The sequence below is a fragment of the Vulpes lagopus genome, chromosome 15, assembly GCF_018345385.1.
Source record: "Vulpes lagopus strain Blue_001 chromosome 15, ASM1834538v1, whole genome shotgun sequence".
NCBI lineage: Eukaryota > Metazoa > Chordata > Mammalia > Carnivora > Canidae > Vulpes > Vulpes lagopus.
In genome coordinates this window covers 42289189-42311383 of record NC_054838.1, presented here as the reverse complement: position 1 = coordinate 42311383, position 22195 = coordinate 42289189, and the positions used below count along the sequence as shown (strand labels likewise).

Below are 22195 nucleotides of genomic sequence, written 5' to 3'. Positions count from 1 at the left end.
CAGCAACATCAGAATTACCTGGAGACTTAGAAATGCATATTCTAAGGCCCACCCCAGGACTGCTGAATCAGAGGCTTCGGGGTGAGGTACGTCAATTTGTATTTTATCAGGTCCTACAGGTCATTATGGTACATGGTCCCCAAGTGAATGAACTTCCTCCAGCCAAGAGATGACTGAGAACACTTTAGCGGAGGACTGATAGCAAACATTTAATATACTAATTATAGGTCTAACTTAATATACTAATTATAAGTCTAAGACATGGGTGGAGACATGATTGGAATAACAATGGATAAAGCATCATATATATTGCCAAAATAGAAAGAACACAACTACAAAAATGAGAGAATAGGGGCACCTGGCTGGCCCAATGGTTAAGCCTCTACCTCTGGCTCAGGTCGTGATCAAGTCCCATGTCAGGCTCCCCACAGAGAGCCTTCTTTTCTCTCTGCCTTGTCTCTGCCTCTCTCTGTGTGTCTCCCATGAAAAGATAAATAAAATCTTTAAAAAAGAGAGAGAATAAAATAAAGGCATTTCTGTGGGGAAAAAGCAGTGTGGTTTTCTGGAAAATGAATGAACGGTAAAAGTAGAATAAGACGTTGTATAGGTATTAGGTGGAATTCAGAGGATACTATTTTTTAAAAATATGTATTTATTTTATTTGGGGTGGAGAGGGGCTGAGGAAGAGGGAGAGAGAGAGAGAATCTCAAAGCAGATTCCCTGCTGGTGGGGTACCCAATGCAGGGCTGGATCTTATGGCCCTGAGATCGTGACTTGAGCCGAAATCAAGAGTTGAATGCTTAACCAACTGAACCACCCAGGTGCCCCAGAGAATATTTGAGAAACCTGACAAACAAGATTGTCAGAGATTAAGGAAGAGAAAGGAAAGATTAAGGGCATCATAAAAGACATAATGACAAAGGTAACCAGAATAACTCAATTAAATGCAATACATGATCCTGTGCCAAAAACAATTGCTGAGAGAACGTTGTTGATACAATTGATGAAATTGGAATGTGGAACATAGATTAACATATTGCATCAATATTAAACTGAGTTTGATGACTGTGATGTGAATATTCAAGAGTCTCTTCTTGTTCTTAGAGAATACATGCTGACTATAGGGTAAAGTGATATGATACATGTAACCCATTCTCAGATAGTTAGATACACATTTGAGAGAGGAAAGGCAAATATGGCAAAATGTTAAAACTTGGTAAGTCTGTAAAGGATACATAGTTTTTTTGTACTATACTTGCCAATTTAATGTAAATTTAAAATTTTTCCAAAATAAAAAGTTTTAAAAAAGTATATGTCAGTCAGTCCTTCCTAACTGTTTAAGTTATCCCGGTTGTCTGTTTTTTAGGTTTATTGTATGTATTTGAATGGAACAACCTTTCATTTCTTTAAAATATCCTATGCTTCAGACCTTGCTAATATGTCTGTCATCTCAATAAATTTGAATTGAGTGAGTTTTAATAGAACAAGGCATACAGTGATCACTAATGTTGTCATCATCAATCTTGCTAAAAATTTTTAAATATGAGTACATTTTGGGGGGTGCCCAGATGGCTCAGTCGGTTAAGAATCCAACTCTTGATTTTGGCCCAGTTTGTGATTTCAGGGTCATGAGTTGGAGTGCCATGTTGGGCTTCACCCTGGGCATAGAGCCTACTTAAGATTCTCTCTCTCCGTCTCTCTCTGCCCCTCCCCCTGCTTCCACTTGCACATGCTATCTCTCTCTCAAACAGTACATTTTGATACTAAAATTTTAAAGATTATAACAGCTTTATAATTTTCTTAAAGTATTTAAAAAATGATTACTATTTATGTATGTGGTATGCTTGAAGCTAAAAGAGGTAAAAATTCATTTGATTATTCACATTTTTTATCATAACTCTGATCATTTGCTATAAACCTCATGTAGACAAAACAGAAAAGTTTTGCATTGCATACTTAAGGTTTGTACTTTGCATTGCTTAGTCCAAGCAAAATATCCAGCAAATATGTCAAGTTGTTTTTTTTTAAGTTATTTTTTAAATACACAAAAACTCAGAGTATTAATGTGAATTACCTTAGGGTGGAAATAGTAAAGATAAGTACAAGTGGTATGTCCTTCTATTAAAAAATTCATTTATACCAGCTTTAACTCAGTGTTAAAAAATCATAGTGAAGTACTTTGTTTTTTCCTTTTGAAGATATGGACGTAATGAGGCCCTTAATAAATGAACAGAATTTTGATGGGACATCAGATGAAGAGCATGAGCAAGAGCTCCTTCCTGTTCAGAAGCATTACCAGCTTGACGATCAAGAGGGTATTTCGTAAGTGTTATGAGTTATCTGTCTCCTTTTCATTTAGAATATGTTTTGTGCTCTTTTATAGGTAAAACACTTTTCTAGATACTACAGAAGATCTGCAGATGAGTAAGATATTGTCCCTACCCTCAAGGTATTTATAGTCTATTTGGAAAAGAAGAAAAACATCTAAAATACAGGGTAGCATGTGGGAATTACTGCAATGATGGTACACATCCTATGCTAGGGGCCTTGCAAGAAGGGAGATCTGATTGAAAGGAATAGAAATTTTAAGAGCAGCGGCTTCTGAAATGGTTAGGAATTAGATGGTGGGAGGTATTTAACACTCCGTTATGCTGAGTGAATGTTGTAAAACAAAGTCATGGCAGTGGAAAGGCAGTGGAAACTTGAAGGATGTTTTTTGTTACTTTATCATCATTAATAGAGTTGAATAAGTTTTTACTGTAATAGTAACTTAGCCATTAAACAATGTTACATTTGTTTGATCAGAAAAGAATAATATACAGTAAAAAAAATTTAGGCAAGCAAGTTTGTTTCATAAGTTTAAAATTTGAGCTATTCTTCCTAGTTTAATTTACTTTTTCTTTGTCAAGAGACTTTCTTCAAATGCCTTTTGGAAACTTCGGTGAAATTCCTTAGGGAGTACACGATGTCTAAATGCTAATTAGTATTTACCTTACCTGATGATACACTTGTTTTAAAACTTGTGCGCTTTTTCTTTTAATTAACTTCCTGTTAGGTTGATAGTCATAGATCAAATGTGTTTAGTACCATGATTACATAGACAGTGTCAATAAATTGCTCTGTCTTATCAGCCTAGCTGTATGTAATCTTCAAAATAATTCTGAATGTCGTAATAGCAAAGAATCTTAAGAGACAATTACCTTTTCTGTGTTTCTTTAATATGTACAAAAATACTTTCCTTTAAGTATCTCATTTAATCTCTATAATAATCCTCTGTATTCTGCTTTTTAAATGACAAAGGTAGCACTTGAACCAAATATGACTTCTGGCCTATTCAGCTTCTGGTAGAGTGGAAATGTTATTTGATTCCTTGCCTAGATTGATTTTTAGTTCTCTTTTAATGCTAAATCCATGATCACATGATTTTATTAGCTTTTTTCCTATAATGTTTAAATCTAACAACTTTTACTTTTCAGATTTGTGCAAACTCTTATGCATCTTCTTAAAGGAAATATTGGAACTGGCCTTTTAGGGCTTCCACTGGCAATAAAAAATGCAGGCATAGTGGTAAGACTTATCTTTGTGTACTCTAGCTAAATTACAGTTATCAATCTTAATTACAGCAAAAATTACAGGCTAACCTCTGGCCTAGTCATGTATAACCTGATCAGGTGACAATGAAATTGTTCCGTTAAGATTGTGTGAATGATAGTAATATTTAACAAAAAATGAGAATTAATTACTCTTTTCATTCTGTTTAATTATTTTTTTGTAGTATTTGAAAGAAAAATCCTAAAATAGTATTTGATTTTTCCAAGTGTGGTTATATCCTATTATTCTTTTGGATTTTCAGGGATGTAGGCAAAGTAGTCATATCAACAAATATACAAATAGAGTAGATTATATTGGTGAAATTTTACAGTTTTTTAGATTCAGAATAAAATATGTGGTGTTCAGATTTAAAGTGTAATCATTAAGAAAAGGAATAACAATGTCTTTTGAAAACAAATGTACAAAGTGTCGTTAGAACTAATTATTGTCTTTACAAAGAATCTTGATAAGGGAGAATTTACTTATGAAGTAATAAAATTATATTTAATCATTTTTTAGAGGTTTAAAACCTTACTAGTTTTCTAAGAACAGTTTTAACTATCATATTTCTCTGCATTTAACTTGTCCACCCAAATTAATTAGGGAAATTTAAACATTTTGGTTATAAAAATACATTTTGGCAATATTTTGTTGGGGTCTCAATAACCCAGGCATTATTTTAGTTTTAGTAAACGAATACCTGAAATTTTTTATGTACTGCTTTTTAAAAAAATTTTATTTATTCATGAGAAACACAGAGAGAGAGACAGAGACACAGGCAGAGGGAGAAGTAGGCTCCCTATGGGGAGCCTGATGTGGGACTTGATCCAGGACCTCGGAATCACGACCAGAGCCGAAGGCAGATGCTTAACTACTGAGCCACCCAGGTGTCTCTATGTAGCACTTTTTATAATAATCTTTTCCTAGGCCTACTTCCTTATACATAGTAAGTACACAAGCACAATTCCAAATTAGTATAGTGTTTTTTAGTCATTCAGATAATGATTCATAGTTGCATTTAATTAATCATGGCTTCCACTGGCAATAAAAAAATGCAGGTATAGTGGTAAGACTTACCTTTGTGTACTCTAGCTAAATTACAGTGATAGTCATAGACTTGCTGTCTAATGTTAAATGTGATGTTGTATTCTATCCTACCATATTGCATAGCTATACTCTATGTTCATAGATTTGGCTAAGCAAACTGATGAGATGGAATCATATGTGTTTGTCTTAAGTATATTGTTGAAATTCTTTCAGTATCAAGTTTATGAATTTTCCTATATGCAACTGACTAATCATTTTGTCCAACCAAATTGATTCACACAAATGAGTAGTCCATTGTCTCATTGCTTATAAGGTAACTTAATTTTTGTTAAACTTCAATATTTAACCTTCTACATTTCCCCCCTCCCCCTCACAGCTTGGACCAATCAGCCTTGTGTTTATAGGAATTATTTCTGTTCACTGTATGCACATTTTGGTACGGTGCAGTCACTTTCTGTGTCAGAGGTAAATGAGGATTTGTTAAGTGTATTTTATTTGTTTTAAAGCTATGTATTTATTTACTTTGCAACTAACAATCCTATTTCCTATAATCTGTAATGTAGACAAGTCTAAAATTATGAATATGGAAAAAGATAATATTTCCTGTGATTGAAATCTGGTCTGGATATATTTACTTCTTTTAAAATATAGCCCTGTCAGTGAAATGGAATGGTTTCTTTCCATATAAATTTTAAAAATCAGGAAAGACATGGGGGGGGAAACGGAGACCACAGCACTACTTTCAGTTATAGACTAATAGTCTTCAATTTGTTAGGAATTCATTTTAGGGTATGGTGCCTTTGGTGTTCTTGCTGATAGGTGGGCTGATGAATAGTCAATAAAATCATATTCTTTCATTTCTTTGTTTCTGTTTCATGAAATGTTTCTACAGCACAGTGGACTATTTAAAAAATAAATATTACCTATTCTAGTAAACTAATATTCTAATCCTAACACTTTTTGTTATTGTCAAATGTTCTTAAAACTTTGGGCAAGTCATTTATGATCTTTAAATAACAATGATACTTGAAAAAAAATGTGGGAAAGAGAACAAGGGAAATAATGCCTATCTCTTGGGGCTGAGTATTAAGTAAAATAGCTTATATGTAAATATGTTATAAAGCTGTGTGCAGATGTGTAAAATAATGCTCTTCCAAGAATGAATAATTTAGGCATGAACAATGTAGGTAATGTTTTTAGGCAATTTAAATATGTAAATCAGTGAAACACAAATATTGCATTAGATGACTTCTATAAATATGTAAACTTTAATAGTAGATGGAAACTAATATATGGGTAAAAAGAACAGATTTAAAATTTCATGAGATATATCTTAGCCTATGCAGATCTTGAAATTTCAAAAACTCTTCTGTCAGTGCATAGCCTGGCATTTATTAATTCCTATTTATTTGATGTTCTTTTCAAGCATTGGATTTATGAACCAACCTAAAATTTTCCTCTTTCATATGCATGTATGTCCTTAAATTACAGGTTTAAAAAGTCAACATTAGGTTACAGTGACACTGTGAGTTTTGCTATGGAAGTAAGTCCTTGGAGTTGTCTTCAGAGGCAAGCAGCATGGGGACGGTAAGCTTTTGCTATGTTAATTAATATCTGCTTACAGAAATTATATTATTTTACAAGAATTTTAATTTAATAAAATACATGAGTAGAAGTATGATAAAGCTGGGGGAATAAACATAATCTTTAGAGATATATATATATAGACTATATATACTTATATATAAAATATTAAATATTAAATTTTATATTTAAATATGTATATATATATACACACATACACATATAGACTTGGGTTCAAATCTCAACTCTACCATTTTTCAGTTTTATGACCTGAGTCAAATGATTTATCATTTTGTTTTAGTTTTCTCACCATCAAATGACTTCATGGTGATACTTATTTCACCAGATTACTATAGTAGTTTAAATAAAATTATATTTATAAAGCATCTGGCTAACTTGTGACATAATTGTGTTAATATTTTTTTAAGGAAAGTAGAAAAAAGCAAGAAAAATGTTGTAGTCTCATTATGTTAGATAAAATTGTGGTGTTTAGCTACACATAGGATGTATGAAGTGTGTATTTTAGCACAATTTCATTTTACTAACTTGTTTAAATGTAACTTTATCATTGGTAGACATGACTGATCAAAGTCAAATGAAACAGGACTAGAAAAATAAGCATAGGTTGTGTCAACGAATTGCTCACTATGGTACAAGTGATATGTGCAGTGGAAGTTAAAAGAAGAAAAAGAACAATGCTAGTAGAGTTTATGGTTAAATATGGCCTTCCTGGGGATTTGTAGGAAGTTAGATTTGTTTATGAGCTGCTCAGAGTTCTTGATAAGCCAAGGAGAAGAAGGAAAAAAACAGCCTCATGCCCTGGGATGTGCTCCAGAACCCTGTCTTTTTCCTTCTGCTCCAGAATAGAGGTAGCTTTATCTGTTTTTCCCATCAAGAAGAATGACTTTCAGGTAGATGTGGCTGGAATGATTGTTGGTAGGATACTAAATTCTAAGGTGGATAAAAAGATCTTAAGGGAATACTTAAATGTAATTCTTCAGAGTGAAGAAACCTGAATTCATTTCAGGGTACCAAGATTATTTACAAAGGAGATCCCTGAAGAACTTTAAGAGCTATAGTTATGGCAAGAATGAAGATAGGCAAGGACCCTTCCAATTTCAAATGAGAGAAGGAAGGTCTGTAGGTTTGTAGACCAGATTGTTTGGCAGCTTGGCATTGATGGTAAAATAAAGACTATAATGAATCAGTAGGTGCATGCTGTTGTAATCATTCATTGTCCTCTGAACAAAATAGAGTAATATGGGCTACAAATTAATAACATGTAGGTAGATTTATAACTAGACTAACTACTATACCCAAACTATGCTAATCTGGTGACATCCCCTTCCCACTTCTTTTTTTTTTTATAAAGATTTTATTTATTTATTCATGAGAAGACAGAGAGGGAGAGGCAGAGACACAGGCAGAGGGAGAAGCAGGCTCCCCTGGGGGAGCCTGATGAGGGACTCGATCCCAGGACCCCGGGATCATGACCTGAGCCAAAGGCAGATGCTCAACTGCTGAGCCACCCAGGTGCCTCTCCCTACCCACTTCTGTACACTATTTCATGTAGCTAGAATTTTCTTAAGTATCACATTAAAAAATAAGAATAGAGCTAAGCTATTGGTGGGGTCTTTGGTCTTATGATTTAATCCTCTCTCATTTCATGTTCTTATTAGTGATTTGGATAGTGGAGAGCATGCTCACTCATCATATTTGCAAATGACAGGAAGCCAGGAGGGCTGGAAAATACACTGGGGTAATCAGAAAAAGATCTTGAGAAGTAGGAGAAATGGGCTTAATCTGAAAGATGAAATGTTTTCATGATATCATTTTATAAGCAGATACTCAGACTGTTGAATTTCAGAAATAAATGAGAGGGAAATCTTGGCCTTATAACTTAACAGGACATCTTTTTGTTCAGTAATTGTAGGGACGTACTGATCATAAATGTGTGATCTTTGTAGAAAATAAGTATATCATTTCTTATTTTAAGGAAGTAAAAAGAATATAAGCTATAATAAAATGTTTGAAAATAGTTTAAGAAGAAAAAATATATTGATATATCAGCAGCTCTTATTGATACTTATTTGTGGGTATCTCTTTTCAGGAGTGTGGTTGACTTTTTTCTGGTGATAACACAACTGGGATTCTGTAGTGTTTATATTGTCTTCTTAGCTGAAAATGTAAAACAAGTAAGTATTTTGTCCAGTTATTGAGATCAGTTTCTTCCAAGTCCATAGTTATGGCATCATATTTCCCCTGAGTAAGCCATGGTTGAATATGAAAATGTGCTCCTTTCTTAAAACATGTTCCTATGTAAATTTTCCTTTAGTCTCCTTTTTTGCAAGTTGGATTTTCCGCCACTAATATTGACTTTGCTTTTCTTGCCATTGTATACCAATAATGTTTGTTCTGTCAGATATGACTCTTAGATAATTAAAATTCAGGTTTCAAAATCAGATACACAAATGTCTTGGGAGCATGTTTTTATATTGATTTTTTTATGAACAAATATATAAGGCTTTAGCCAGCAGCCTAAAAAATGAAGTAACAAAGTGGACATTAGTAAAATCCAAATAGTTATTGCTATTGTCTAAAAAAATACTATGTCCAAAAATGAGGAGTGTTCTGTAATTCTCTCCATATTATAAGGGTTTGCTTTAGAAGGAAGTGGTTTGCAGTCTTGGCAGAGACTGTCAATTTGAACAAACATGCAAAGCACTGAAATAAAAAAGCTCCCCTATCATAAACAATGCTGAAACACATTTCTTCATGCGCTTTAGCTTTTAACTAGTACATTACTCCCTGTTCTTCTTTAATCAATAACATTTAGTAGCTCTCCACATATGCACTGTGTAATAGTAGATATTTACATAACAACACATAGTACTTAAAGGTATTTTAATGCAAAATGATGATGTGACTATGCTTTCTAAAGAACCTAGATGGAGATATCAGTATATCTTTGACTCTCTTTTTCAAGTATAAAGTATACTTTGTTTTATATTTAGACTAGGAATGGCAAAACTTTTTCTGAAAAGGGACAATAATAAGTATTTTCAGTTTCGCAAGCTATATGGTCTTTTTGACTTAGCTATATAAAATAATATATAAATAAATATATATGGCAATATTTCAATAAAATTACATTTGCAAAATTAGGTGGTAGGCTGGATTTGGTGTATGGGCCATAATTTGCTACAGCCCCTAGCCTAGATTTTTAATGTTGGAAAGGCTCATTGAGTCAACCCTTCTATATAAATAAGAGAGTTGATGCTTTCATTAGCATTACTCATTATAGATGATGTACTTTTGATTTATAAGTATATAATTCCACAAGTTGCATGTTCTTTGGACTATTAACTCAGTCAAGAGGCTATCTGTTGTCAAGAACTGATAAGACACACCATTTACCAGTCATTTACATAGAATACAGTGGAAATGGTCCCTTTCTAGAATTATGCAACTTGGTAGTAATATATCTTTTCTAAGCTACCAACAAACTTGATTTGAATTTATGGATAATATAAATAATGCCTTATAATATCATGTTAATAAGATGTGACATTTTTCATTTAGTCTTTACAACTACTCTGTAATACATTACAATGCTTATTTTTTGAACATGTAAACTGACTCTCACAAAGCATGAGCAGTGTGCCCTAAGTCATGTGAATTAAGCTGAGATCTAGGTCTGTGATGTAGCTGCCACCCAGTATTTTATTGTTCATCAGTGGACAGGACCTTGTCTGATTTTAGTTGTGTGTATGCGTATGACATAAGTGCATACAATAAATATCTGTATAAGCTTAGGATTGGTAACTTTCTCCTGCAAAATATTATCAGTTGCTTCCAAGGTTAATTGGAAGTATTTAACTCATTTGCACATATTCTAAGAAGACCAGGTAGGAAAAGTGACTCTCTGGGAGATAAGGAGAAGGCCTGCTGTAGGTAGAATGACACAAGTCCTTTTGAGGCATGAAAAGCAACATGGAAAAAGACATTCAGACTTGGGAAAGTTGAAAGCAATGATGAACACACCTTGGGAGAACAGACAGATTGTCACTGAAACAGCAGCAGATGTTTATTCCCACATTTTATAGCAGTCTCCAATAGTAGACATACTGGTCGATTATACCTTTCCAATTACTACTACTGTTAGAGTTAAAAACTGTAAGTTTATTACTGTGTTAATCTACATAAAATCAAAGGTGTAATATTTTATCAAATCAAAGAAGGAAGAGTTTAGTTGCCATACAGATGTGTGAATCTCTTGCTCTGTAACTGCCACAGGGTTGTTTTTGGTCCCATTAAGTCATTGTGAGCAATAGGCAGGGGGAAATGGATGGGTAGTGGCTCCAATGATTCTAGTCCATCGTGGTTTATAGTAGCTCCTTTCTATTCTCTAAGAAGCTCTAGAAAATTTTAGATAGATAAAATAGTATATATGGGCATGAAGAGTGAGGAACGGATATTACATTAACAGAAAAATATGTATAATAGTACATAAGACCATGGCTTTAGAGACAGAAGATCCAAATTCAAATTCCTACTCTCTCAGTTTTAAATCACACATTGGGCAAGATCTCCTTATCCCTGGTCAAGCCTCGGCTTCCTTACAAATGAGAATAGCAACAAATCTCCCATTGTTCCTCCTTAACTTATCCTGAGACTCAGCTGACAAAAGGTTTGTGAAAACCTTGCAAAATGTAAAGTAGTATACAAATACAGGGTGTTAAGGCTTTAATTCTGCATTTATTTTAGCTTTGCTGAAGAACATAGTCTACCTTGGGATTTTAATCATTAGGTTACTGAATCATTGAAAACTAATAAGTAGTAGATTTTAGTAAATTTAAGCTTTAAATGGAAACAACTGAATTTAGTAATTTTATTTTATAATATTTATTTCAGTGTTTTGCATTTTGGTAAACATGTGAGATCATAGGAAGTCCTATTAGATAGCCAATATCTGTCTCTAGAGGGCACCAAAGGACTCAAATGTTTACCTGAATCTTGCTCTGGGTATGTATCTATACTTTATTTTATTTTTTAATCCTGACAATTTTAATAACCATCTTTCTGCCAAAGAATACTAAATTATTATATTTGTGATAGAATTAATTTCATATTCTCAACCATCTCACCATCCAAACCACCCCTTTTTAAAATTGGTTGTGTAACTGATTTTCTCTTGCTGGGTATCCTTGTTAGAGCTTAATTTTGATCATTACTTAATCTGATAATTGGTGGTACTTCTTGGATACAGAAGCAATTGGCTATAAATAATTTTGTAACTGGAAAAATTGAGTCAACAAAAAATATATTTTTTTACAAACCAAGTGATGTGAATTATCAATCTTGCTTCTACTTCAAGTTATAAAATATAAAATACGAAGTTTTGTTGGTCAGGTACAAGATAAACGTGAGGTATGCATTTCTTAAATGGTTCATGGTGTAAGCTGAGAGTTCGTCAGTGCAATATGAATTACAAGTTGCCTATCTAGCTTAAAACTAGTAAATAAATTCCTTACAGTTTCAGATGTGTGCATTTATAGTGACACTAAACATTGCTTATCATAAACTGTAAGTATAAAATTAAAAGAAATGCTTGAATTGTTAATCATACTATAATTCTGTTCTAAACTTCTGACTTGTAGACCTCTTAATATGTAACTATATTTATCGAGAGAGATGTCAGAGTAGAGGCCAGGTGGCTACTTGGGCAGGGACCCCTTGTAGGATTGGGGTATTTTGGTTTAGTTAACATGCAGCTGTCACAAGCTAAATTCTAGTCTCACACCTGGGCTAGAATCCTAGAACTACCACTTACTGGCTTGATATTATGTAAGTTTTTTTTTAATCCTCCCTAAACCTTTCTCAACTATAATATAAAATGAATACTACCACCCACCTCAGAGAGTTGTTTTGAGGATTAGATGGGATGTTGTATATAATGTAGTTAGTTCAGTACTCAAAAAAATGCTTCCTATTATTACTAAGGATCTGGTTCTTAAGAATTGATGTATCCAGAGACAGAATCATATCATCGTGCTTGGGGTGGGGGGGTACAGTGCCTGGGGGCAAATAGATTTTCACTCTTATTTTAAATTATCTGTCTCTGCTGTGAGTTTTTAGTAAATGTGCTGCCAAAGCAAGTACTTTGCTATGAGTTTTTAAGAGTGTTTTAAAAATACTCTAAAATTCATTTCTATTTTAGTAAGTTGGATTATCTTGTTAATTGAATAAGACAATTTTTAATAATATGGAACCTATAAATTATGTATTTCTCTTGAACACTGAATGTTGATTTATAAATGTGGCTGAATAAATTTTAAGGTAAAATTGATATATTGAAGTTTTTTGCTCTAGCAAAAATTTATTTACATCTAACACATGGCCATGAATGAATTTAGTGGATTCTTAATAAATATTTATTGATAGTGATGATAGTTTATAAACAGTTGTTTTATAAAACAGTTTTAAAGTTCAACTGTGACTTCTGAATTTTATTTTGGCAACTGTACATTTCTCAGAGGTGCTTAGAGGTGCTTAGAGCTTGTTTCCTCCTCTGAAGAAAGTAAGTTGGAGTAGGATATCTGGAGTAGAATATAGTCATTCTCAGTGAATATGCATCTCTTTTGATGATCTCCAAAACAGATTGAGCCTTTTAAGGGATCATGAGCACAAAACTTCGAAATAAATTCATAAATTCATCCTCATAACTTTCTAGTGAACTTTATTTTTACAGTATATGATAAGTTATTTTACAAAGATTATCCTAAAAAAAAGATTATCCTATTTTAATTATCCTTAAATTTGATACATATATATGTTTCTAGGAAGCTAGAATATCTTGAAAAAATGTAAACATTCTTTATTGTAAAGGAATTTATCATAGAGTATATAGATAATAATTTTCTTTATTTTTTTTATTTATAAGTTGATGGAAGTTTTTTTTCTCCCCCTCTTTCTTATTCTCGTGGTAATCCTATTATAGGTTCATGAAGGATTCCTGGAGAGTAAAGTGTTTCTTTTGAATAGTACCAATTCATCAAATCCATGTGAGAGAAGAAGTATTGATCTAAGGATATATATGCTTTGCTTTCTTCCATTTATAATTCTTTTGGTCTTCATTCGTGAACTAAAGAATCTATTTGTGCTGTCATTCCTTGCCAACATTTCCATGGCTGTCAGTCTTGTGATAATTTATCAGTATGTTGTTAGGGTAAGTATAACGTGTTTTTAACTGAGTGTCATGTGTTTCTTAATAAGTAAATTCTTTACTTTGAAGGTAAAAGTAAAGATATGTAAAGATTTCTACTTCATTATGTGGCACACAGGAGATAATCAGTCAACTTGGGTCTCCTTTTGGAGGATACCGCTCAGCTGGAAAAGTATGTGACACAGCACAGGCTTTGTATTCAGGTCTGGTTTTGAATCTTGGTAAATATGCCTCTAGGCTTCATGACATCGCTGCAGAAGAGAATACCTACCTTATTAAGCTGTGAGATTTAGGATCATACCTCAGTACAATGTGATGTGAAACAGAGACCTCATTAGTGTTTTGTTTATTCTTTGAAGATTTGAATCAGTCTCCAGATGGGAGTATAGATGTAATTTTGTAATTTTCTTTTACTTCTGAACCACTGTTTGCTGCCACCACTTCAGTTCACTGCCAGTACCCTAGTCCATAACCTCTGTCTGAAGTATGCAACCTCAACTGATTTCATTGTCCATAGTCTGAGGATCCTAACCATAAAAGAAATATTCCTTGAAAAATTGTGGGTTTTTTTTTTTAAAAGGTTTTATTTATTTGAGAGAGGGAGAACATGTGAGAAAGAAAAGAGAGAACACAAGCAGGGGGAGGGGCAGAAGGAGAATCATACACCCTGCTGAGCAGGGAGCTCAATGCAGGGCTCTATCCCAGGACCCCAGGATGGTGACCTGAACCAAAGGCAGACATTTAACTGAGCCACTCAGGCACCCCTAAAAAACTGATTGATGGGATTCAGAGGATCTACAACCACTCAAAATATTTGCAAGACATATGTTTCTGTCTGTATGTATGCATTTCTCTACTGAGCAGTATATAGCTTTCATTTCTCAAAGGAGCCAGTGACTCAGAAAGGTCAAGCATCCTTGTTCTATTCTTTTCTGATCCAGTCCATTTTATATATTACTGCTACAATTGTTCTAAAATCTCCACTGGCAACTTACTACAAACTCTGTTATGATGGGTCTGTTTCATACCCCACCCCCCGAATTCTAAAATCTGTAGACATTTTCTTATTGCAAATAACAGTGGAAGGGGACAGGCAGGAAGATCTCATAAGGCTTTCTGTATTTCATGACCCCTTAGCTGAACGTGTATGAGTTAGTAGGAGCAAAAAAGAAGGTTATTTATGTAGAGGAAACAATGTGAATCTTAAGTAACAGTTTGGTGTTATCAGATGACTCAGACATTGACTGCCCTTTTCATTTTGACCAAGCTTATATTTTCCACCATGTATCACCATCCTATCACACAAGTCTCTCTGTGCTTCAGATGTTCTAGACCTATTTCCCAAATTATCCATGTGCTTTCACACTTGTTTCTTTTTTCATCTTCTTTCCTTGACCCTGAATTCCACTTCCAATTAGGTAAGGTAGAGAACACAGGATGGTAAGCAGAGTAGGAACCAGTCTTGGGGTAGCTGGAAGACATAGTCATTGTGGAACCAGAGAACTTGAAGAATATGTGCAGTTTGAGTTTCCAGATAGTGAAAGTTGGAACAAGGCTACGAGTCAAGACCAAGAAATCAAAGCCAGAGACAAGGAATATGTACAAATAATAAGGGTAATGGCAACTGTCTAGGTAAAGAGTCAGACCCTGAAACCAGGAGGAGACCTGTACTAGGAAGCAGAGTTATGAGGTAAAAAGCCAAAGTCAGGAACCACGTACTGTGGAGACTGAAAGAGCAATGAAAACAGTAGAAAAGGGATTTCATTGGACCCCATGAACAGTGGCCGATACTCTATGGCTCCAGCTCAGACTGAGTATGCTTATGTATTTCCTGTTGTGCCAGGAGCCATACCCAGTGTGAACAGCCCAGGACTTGAAGGTGCAAGCAGGTAATCAGGAGCATTTAGCTCAGATGGAATGTGTGAGCATGAGGGAAGCAATGGCTTTGGCAGTGAAATCCTAACTGCTTGGCCATATTTAACATAGGTTGCCTAAAGTGTTTATTGAAAGAATTATTCACTTTTATAACATACATCTGCTGCTCTGAAACTCAGAAGTATATGATTTCGCTCTTTATTTTACATTCTTTAAAATAAGTAAAGAAGTAACCTCTCTCTTTTTTTTTTTTTTTGTTTTGTTTTCTTTTTTTTTGTTTCTCCAGAATATGCCAAATCCCCACAACCTTCCAATAGTGGCTGGTTGGAAAAAATACCCACTCTTTTTTGGTACTGCTGTGTTTGCTTTTGAAGGCATAGGAGTGGTAAGGATTTATTCTTTATTATTATTTTTAAAAATTTTAAGTCAACACAAAGACTTATGTAGTCAAACGATATTTAAAAATGCATTTTTCTTTTTTGTTTCCATTTTCTTCATTGCCAGAACATTATTTGCAGTTTGGTAGGTTACACTTGAATTATAGTTTAGTTTAGATGATTTTCAGCATTTTGTTATGGAAAATTTCAAGCCTAATACAAAATCTAGAGAAGAGTATGATGAGTTCTTGTGTAAGCGTCACCTAGCTTCAAAAATCAGCTTATGGTCAACTTTGTTTTATCTCTCTTCCATCTACTCACCAAGCTCAGGTTACATTCAGACAGACCCCAAACATCATATTTTATAGACTAAATGATTTAAAGTGAATTGAAATTGTTACAAAGTTACAATTACATAGAAGAATCAAATATAAATTCTCCCTCTAGATTTATACATATTTGTTTTGAGAAATGATGTTATTATAAAGCTAATACCAAGAAATACAAGCATCCTGAGGATTCTAATTCCATTTAATATACTTCCAGTTAATTTAAAGTCTGGAATGTGTAGATTTGGGGAAAACAAAATATCACTCTCTACTCTGCTCTATAACTTGTTTCATTGTCTGTTGGTTTGGTATGGGAGCGAAACCACTTATACATACCTATATGAACCACAGATGAAATAGGCCTAGAAGATAATTTTATATCATTTTACTTGGGTTCTTGCTTTCTCTGAATTATCCATTATTCCATTAGAGAAATCTCACAAATTCCTATAGTTCCATTTATTACTCTTCCAGACATAACTGTAGATTTTCATTTCTGTCTTTAACGTGTAAACTCTAGTAGTTAACTATTGGACATTTCCAGTTAAGTTGTTCCTCTAACATTTCAAGTTCAACAGCTCCAAAGTCTGACATAATCTTAATCCAAAACCTGTTTCACTTTCTCATTTCCCTATTTCTTTTAGTTTTATTTTCAGTTGCTCAGGCTTGAAACATTGGAGCAATTTCTTTCATTTTGTCTCTCATTCCCCGGTTCCAGTAATTAAGGCATGTTTATTTTTCTTTCATTTTCCCCCACAAATGAAATTACATTTAGAACACCCACAGTGCTGCTAATCACAGAGGGAGCCTACATAAATGTGAATTTCCTTCCTCTCCCCCTTTTCTAGCTGCACTGGCACCATTCTTAATCATAGCCCCCTATTTCAGGTCTGGATTATCTCCAGGGCATCCAGATGGTTCTTTCTGATATTAACCAGTTAATATTTCCATATGGACCTGACTTACCTAAAAAGTGGAGATATTACTAGAGTTATTATCTCATAGGGTTATTGTGAGGACTACGTGAAATGCTGTGTGCAAAGCATCTAGAAAAGTACCTGGCAGGGGCGGTCTAAGATGGCAGTAGGGGAGGATTCTGAACTCACGTTCTCCCATGAACCCACTACCTCTACAGCTACCTATGGGATAATTGCCTCTGAGAAATAGCTGAAAACTATCCGGATAGCTCCTCCACGACAAAGAATAAAAGGGCCACATCAAGACGGATAAGGGATACAAGAGATGAGGTCTCACCAAAAACTGTACCTCTGGTGCAGCAACCCAATATAGGGAGGGATCTTACAAGTCTGGAGCTTTTCCCAGAGGAGCAAGGGGTTTGTGCCCCACATCAGGCATCCCTTCTGGCCCTTCACACATGCACTGGAATACCCCTGTAGGATCCAAAGGCTATAGGGATCTGAGAAACTCCTTTTAAAGGGCTTGAATATGGACTCACTTGCCCCAGAATCTAGCATAAAAGCTGCAGTTTGAGAAATGCCTAGACTATATGTGAAGGAGATTCATGCACTGATCTTAAAACATCTGCTGGAGGGGCAGGGACAAGCTGGGACTTTTTCCAGGGATGGAGGCACTGGTGAGCACCATACTTGTAGTCTCCCTCTATGATGCTAGCACAGATAGACACTCACAAACACAGCAGTGTCCTGCTGCCTTGCTAACACTGGTGGGCATGCCCTGCCTTACTAAAGCTGTAGGCAAGTGTAGTCCACACAAGGAATGCCCCTTGATCACCTGGCCCTGGTGGCTGAGAGGGCCCCTTGGGACTTTAACAATGGGAAGGACAGTTCTTGGCAGGCTACCACACTGAGTCCCTGCACAGACAGCACACTGATAATGCACCCCAAGTCTGCCAGTGAAAAAGCCCAGTTTATTGGTGCTGAAACTTTAACCTGAGGGACAGGCTTCAGGTTTGTCACACATCTCAAGGCTATAGAAGCACTCTCAGGGAACATAGAGAAATGCCATCTTGTGCCCTCCTTTGATCTTGCTACAGCTTGCTGAAACCTTCCAGAAAAGAGCTTATACAGTTATCTGAAACTTTGAATTTTAGAACTGTTCCCTAGGAGACCCGTCCAGATCTCCTGGTCTAGAGGCCAGCAAGGTTTACAATTGTGGTTCCATAGGACTCTATATTTCCATACTTTAAAAGCTGCTGTCTGAGAAGCTGACTTCCAGTCATCCTGAAACTTGGTACTGACTGAGATCCCCACACTGGAGCACTGGTAGGTCTTGGCACACGCTCAATAGCTGAAGCTTATCAAGAATAAATCAGGCTACTTAGATAATCACAAAGGTCCAAGAGACAACCACAAACTAGGACAAGGTTGAATGATAAAGTTCATCTCCTTCACAGGGTCACTCCTTCAAGACTGGGAGATGTAGCTGTTTCAGCTAATACATAGAAACAAACATAGAGAGTCAAGAAAATTGAGATGTGGGAATATGTTCCAAATGAAGGAACAAGACAAAGCTTCAGAAAACGACCTTAGCAAAGTGAAAATAAGTAAGCTACCTGATAAAGACTTCAAAGTCATGGTTATAAAGATGCTTATGGAACTTCGGAGAAGAATGGATGTTCTTCAGCAAAGCAAAAGAAAAATATAAGTACCAAACAGAAGTCATAAAGCTGAGGAATACAATTACTGTACTGAAAAATATACTAGAGGGGTTCAGTAGACCAGATGAAGCAGAAGAACTAGCCAGTGACCTTAAAGACAGAGCAGTGGAACTCACTCAAACAGAGCAACAAAAAGGAAAAATAACGATAAAGTAAACAAAGCTTAAGGGACCTATGGGACAACACCAGGCAGAATTGGTATTCGTTTGCATTATAGGGATCCTAGGATGAGAGAGAAAAAGAAGAATAAAAATAATAAATAACAGCTGGAAAATTCCCTAACCTGGGGAAGGAAACAGACATGCAGATCCACAGATATTCCAAATAAGGTAAACCCAAAGAGATCCATGCAGGGACACATAGTTTAAATGCAAAAGTTAGAGAGGGAATCTTAAAAGCAACAAGAGAAAAACAACTTGTTTTGTACAGAGGAATCCCAATGAAGCTGTTAGCTGATTTTTCACCAGAAACTTTGTAGAACAGAAGAGAGTGGCATGACGTATTCAACATACTGAAAGGAGAAAACTTCCAAACAGAAATACTCTACCTGGCAAGGTTATCATTTGGAATTGAAGGAACACTTAACCTAATTAAAAGTGTGAGTATAAGCATCCTTGACTTGTTTCTGATCTTAAAGGGAAAGCTCTTAGCTTTTCACTGCTGGACACTAGCTGTGGGCCTATTATATATGGCCTTTATTATGTTGAGTAATGTTCCCTGTGTACACACTGCATTGAGTGTTTTTATTATGAACAGATATTGAATGTTGTAAGTGCTTGTTCTGCATCTACGGAGATGATCATCTGATTTTTATCCTCCATTTTGTTAATTTGGTGTATCCTGTTGATTCATTTGTGGATGCTGAACCATTCTTGCATCCCTGGAATAAATCCCACTTGATCATGATGTATGATCCTTTTAATGTATTGTTGAATTTAGTTTGCTAATACTTTGTTGAGGATTTTTGCATCTATGTTCATCAGGGATGTTAAATTTCCTTAATTTCCCTTAAATTCCTTAAATTTCCTTCCTTCCCTTCTTCTCCTCCATCTCCTCCTCCTTCTTCAGTGTCCTACTCTAGGTTTGGTATCAGGGTAATGCTGGCCTTGTAAATGAGCTTGGAAATGTTCTCACCTCTTCTATTTTTTGGAAGTATTTGAGAAGGATAGGTATTTAAAGCCTTTTTTGAATGTTTGGTAGAGTTTGCTTGTGAAATCATCTGGACCTGGACTTTTGTTTGTTAGGAGTTTTTTGATTCGTGATTCAATCTCCTCATTACTAATCTTTCCGTTCTGATTTTCTGTTTCTATAAGAAATAGATTCAGATTCTGAATCATGAATCATTCATTGTATTGGAATATTCTATATTTCAAGGAATTTATCCATTTCTTCCAGGTTGTTCAGTTTTTTGGCATATAATTTTCCATAGTAGTCTTTTATAACCATTTGTATTTCTATAGTATCAGTTGTAACTTCATTTTTGATTTTATTTGTTTGAGCTCTCTTTCCTTTTTTAGTTGGTGAGTGTAGCTGAAGGCTTGTCAAATTTGCATGGCTACTATAGGCAATACTACTTTATTACATCTTTGAACGTTGCCAAGAGAGTAAATCTTTAAAGTTCTCATTACAGAAAAAAAAAATTGTATTGTGATGGATGGTAACTAGATTATTGTGGTGATCACTTTGGAGTACATATAAATATCAAACTCTTATGTTTACACATGAAAATAATATAATGTTATATGCCAATTTTATCTCAATTACAAAAGAAAAATACCTGGCCCCTCATAAGTAAATACTTGCTGTTATTATTTCTTAGTATCTTTTACGTATGGCCAAATCATATGGCCAGAACCTCTGAAGATTGGCCTTAAAACACTTAACTCTTCAATTAGCCTTTTTTCCTTTTCTTTAAAGGTTTTTTTTTCCCACATAATAATAATAATAACTTTTCATCTCACTAAATTGACAGACAATATATACAGATGGATAGATATAGAAGCAGTTATAGACATGGCTATACCTGGGTTATTATGCACACATGTATTTCCTAGTACTTCAGCTAAGAGATACACAGTAGCTACAGCCACATCCAGCACCCAGATCTTGACTTTTAAATACCATCTACAACAAAAAAAAAGTTCTTTGGAGAAATATCTGATTCTAGGACTGAAACAATGACATTTAAGATGAGTCTGGAGCATCTTATAGCACCAGAAAGTGTGGAAATGCTCAAAAAACGAAAGAACAGAGGCATACAAAGGAATACAGGAAGCAACCTGGTGGAATTCACAATGACCGAAGCCGGAACAATATGAGCAACAAAATCAATAAGTGTTTTTGGATTCATATTCACAGTATAAAACAAATATACATGAATGCATACTAACATAAGTAAGTGATGCAATAAATATGTACATGGGAGGATTCCCAAATAATTTATGTAGGTACTTCCCCTCCAGGAGCTGTAGCTTAATCCCCAGTCCCTGGAATGTGGGCTGCATTTAGTGACTTGCCTTCCAATGAACAGAGTGTGGTAAGAAAGAAGAAAAGACCTTTATTAAGTAGAGAAACCTGGCAACATTGCCTTAACCAAATGATGAAAGTTAATTTCACCAGTGACAAATCATGTTGATAGCATGTGTGATGAGAAGGGCATTTTACCTCAGTGGTATCTTGTTCTAAAACCTATAATCCCAGTGTACAAACATCAGACAACATCAGACAAACCCTGGTAGAGCGACGTTATACCAAATACCTAACCAGTATTCCTCAAAACTATCAAGGTAATGAACAATGAGAAAGGAGTGTGAAGCCATCACAGACCAGAGAAGACCAAGGAGATATGGTGACAAAATGTAGTGTGGCATCCTGGAAGGGACCCTGGAACAGAAATAAAGGACATTAGTGGATTTAATGAAATCCAAAAAAATTTAGAATTGAATAATAATATATCAATGTTGGTTCTTGGTTGTAACAAATGTAATTTGGTAGTTTAAAATGTTAACAAAAGAGCAAATTGGTCAGGCGTATATGAGAAATTTCTGTTTACCTTTGCAACTTTTCTGTAAATCTAAAATTATATAATAAAATAAAGTTTATTGGGGATCCCTGGGTGGCTCAGTGGTTTCGTGCCTGCCTTTGGCCCAGGGCATGATCCTGGGGTCCTGGGATCGGGTCCCGCATCGGGCTCCCGGCATGGAGTCTGCTTCTCCCTCTGCCTGTGTCTCTGCCTCTCTCTCTCTCTCTCTCTGTCTATCATAAATAAAAATAAATCTTAAAAAAAATTAAATAAAGTTTTTTTTTTTTTCAAATCTGACAGGTTTGCCTGCTAAGATCTAATTTCAGATCTTTTTATTTTAAGGATTTGAACATCTATAGTGTAAAATATATATATAACACCAAGAAAAATATTCAGCAATTATAAGTTTTATTTTAAAGGAAATTTAAAAAAAGGAAATAAAATTTGCATATAAGCTATAGGAAGATTAATTTGTGTATATATAAGATGGAATACTAGATTGTTTTA

At 34.8% G+C, this 22195-nt stretch overlaps 1 protein-coding gene and 1 long non-coding RNA gene across 11 annotated transcripts in view; one reads left to right on the top strand and one right to left on the bottom strand.

Annotated features, from left to right (window-relative positions):
• Positions 1–22195, top strand: part of SLC36A4 (solute carrier family 36 member 4) — a 56731-nt gene that overhangs the window by 14155 nt on the left and 20381 nt on the right. Inside the window, exons 2-8 of the mRNA XM_041729944.1 lie at positions 2199–2322; positions 3477–3567; positions 5015–5103; positions 6130–6225; positions 8333–8417; positions 13223–13450; positions 15609–15707. Of these exons, the coding sequence (XP_041585878.1) occupies positions 2199–2322; positions 3477–3567; positions 5015–5103; positions 6130–6225; positions 8333–8417; positions 13223–13450; positions 15609–15707 (812 nt within the window). The remainder of the gene's footprint in view (positions 1–2198; positions 2323–3476; positions 3568–5014; positions 5104–6129; positions 6226–8332; positions 8418–13222; positions 13451–15608; positions 15708–22195) is intronic.
• Positions 19691–22195, bottom strand: part of LOC121476229 — an 80322-nt gene continuing 77817 nt past the window's right edge. For all 10 annotated transcript variants that reach the window (XR_005983885.1, XR_005983882.1, XR_005983890.1 and 7 more), the window contains one exon: positions 19691–21549. This is a non-coding gene — a long non-coding RNA (uncharacterized LOC121476229). The remainder of the gene's footprint in view (positions 21550–22195) is intronic.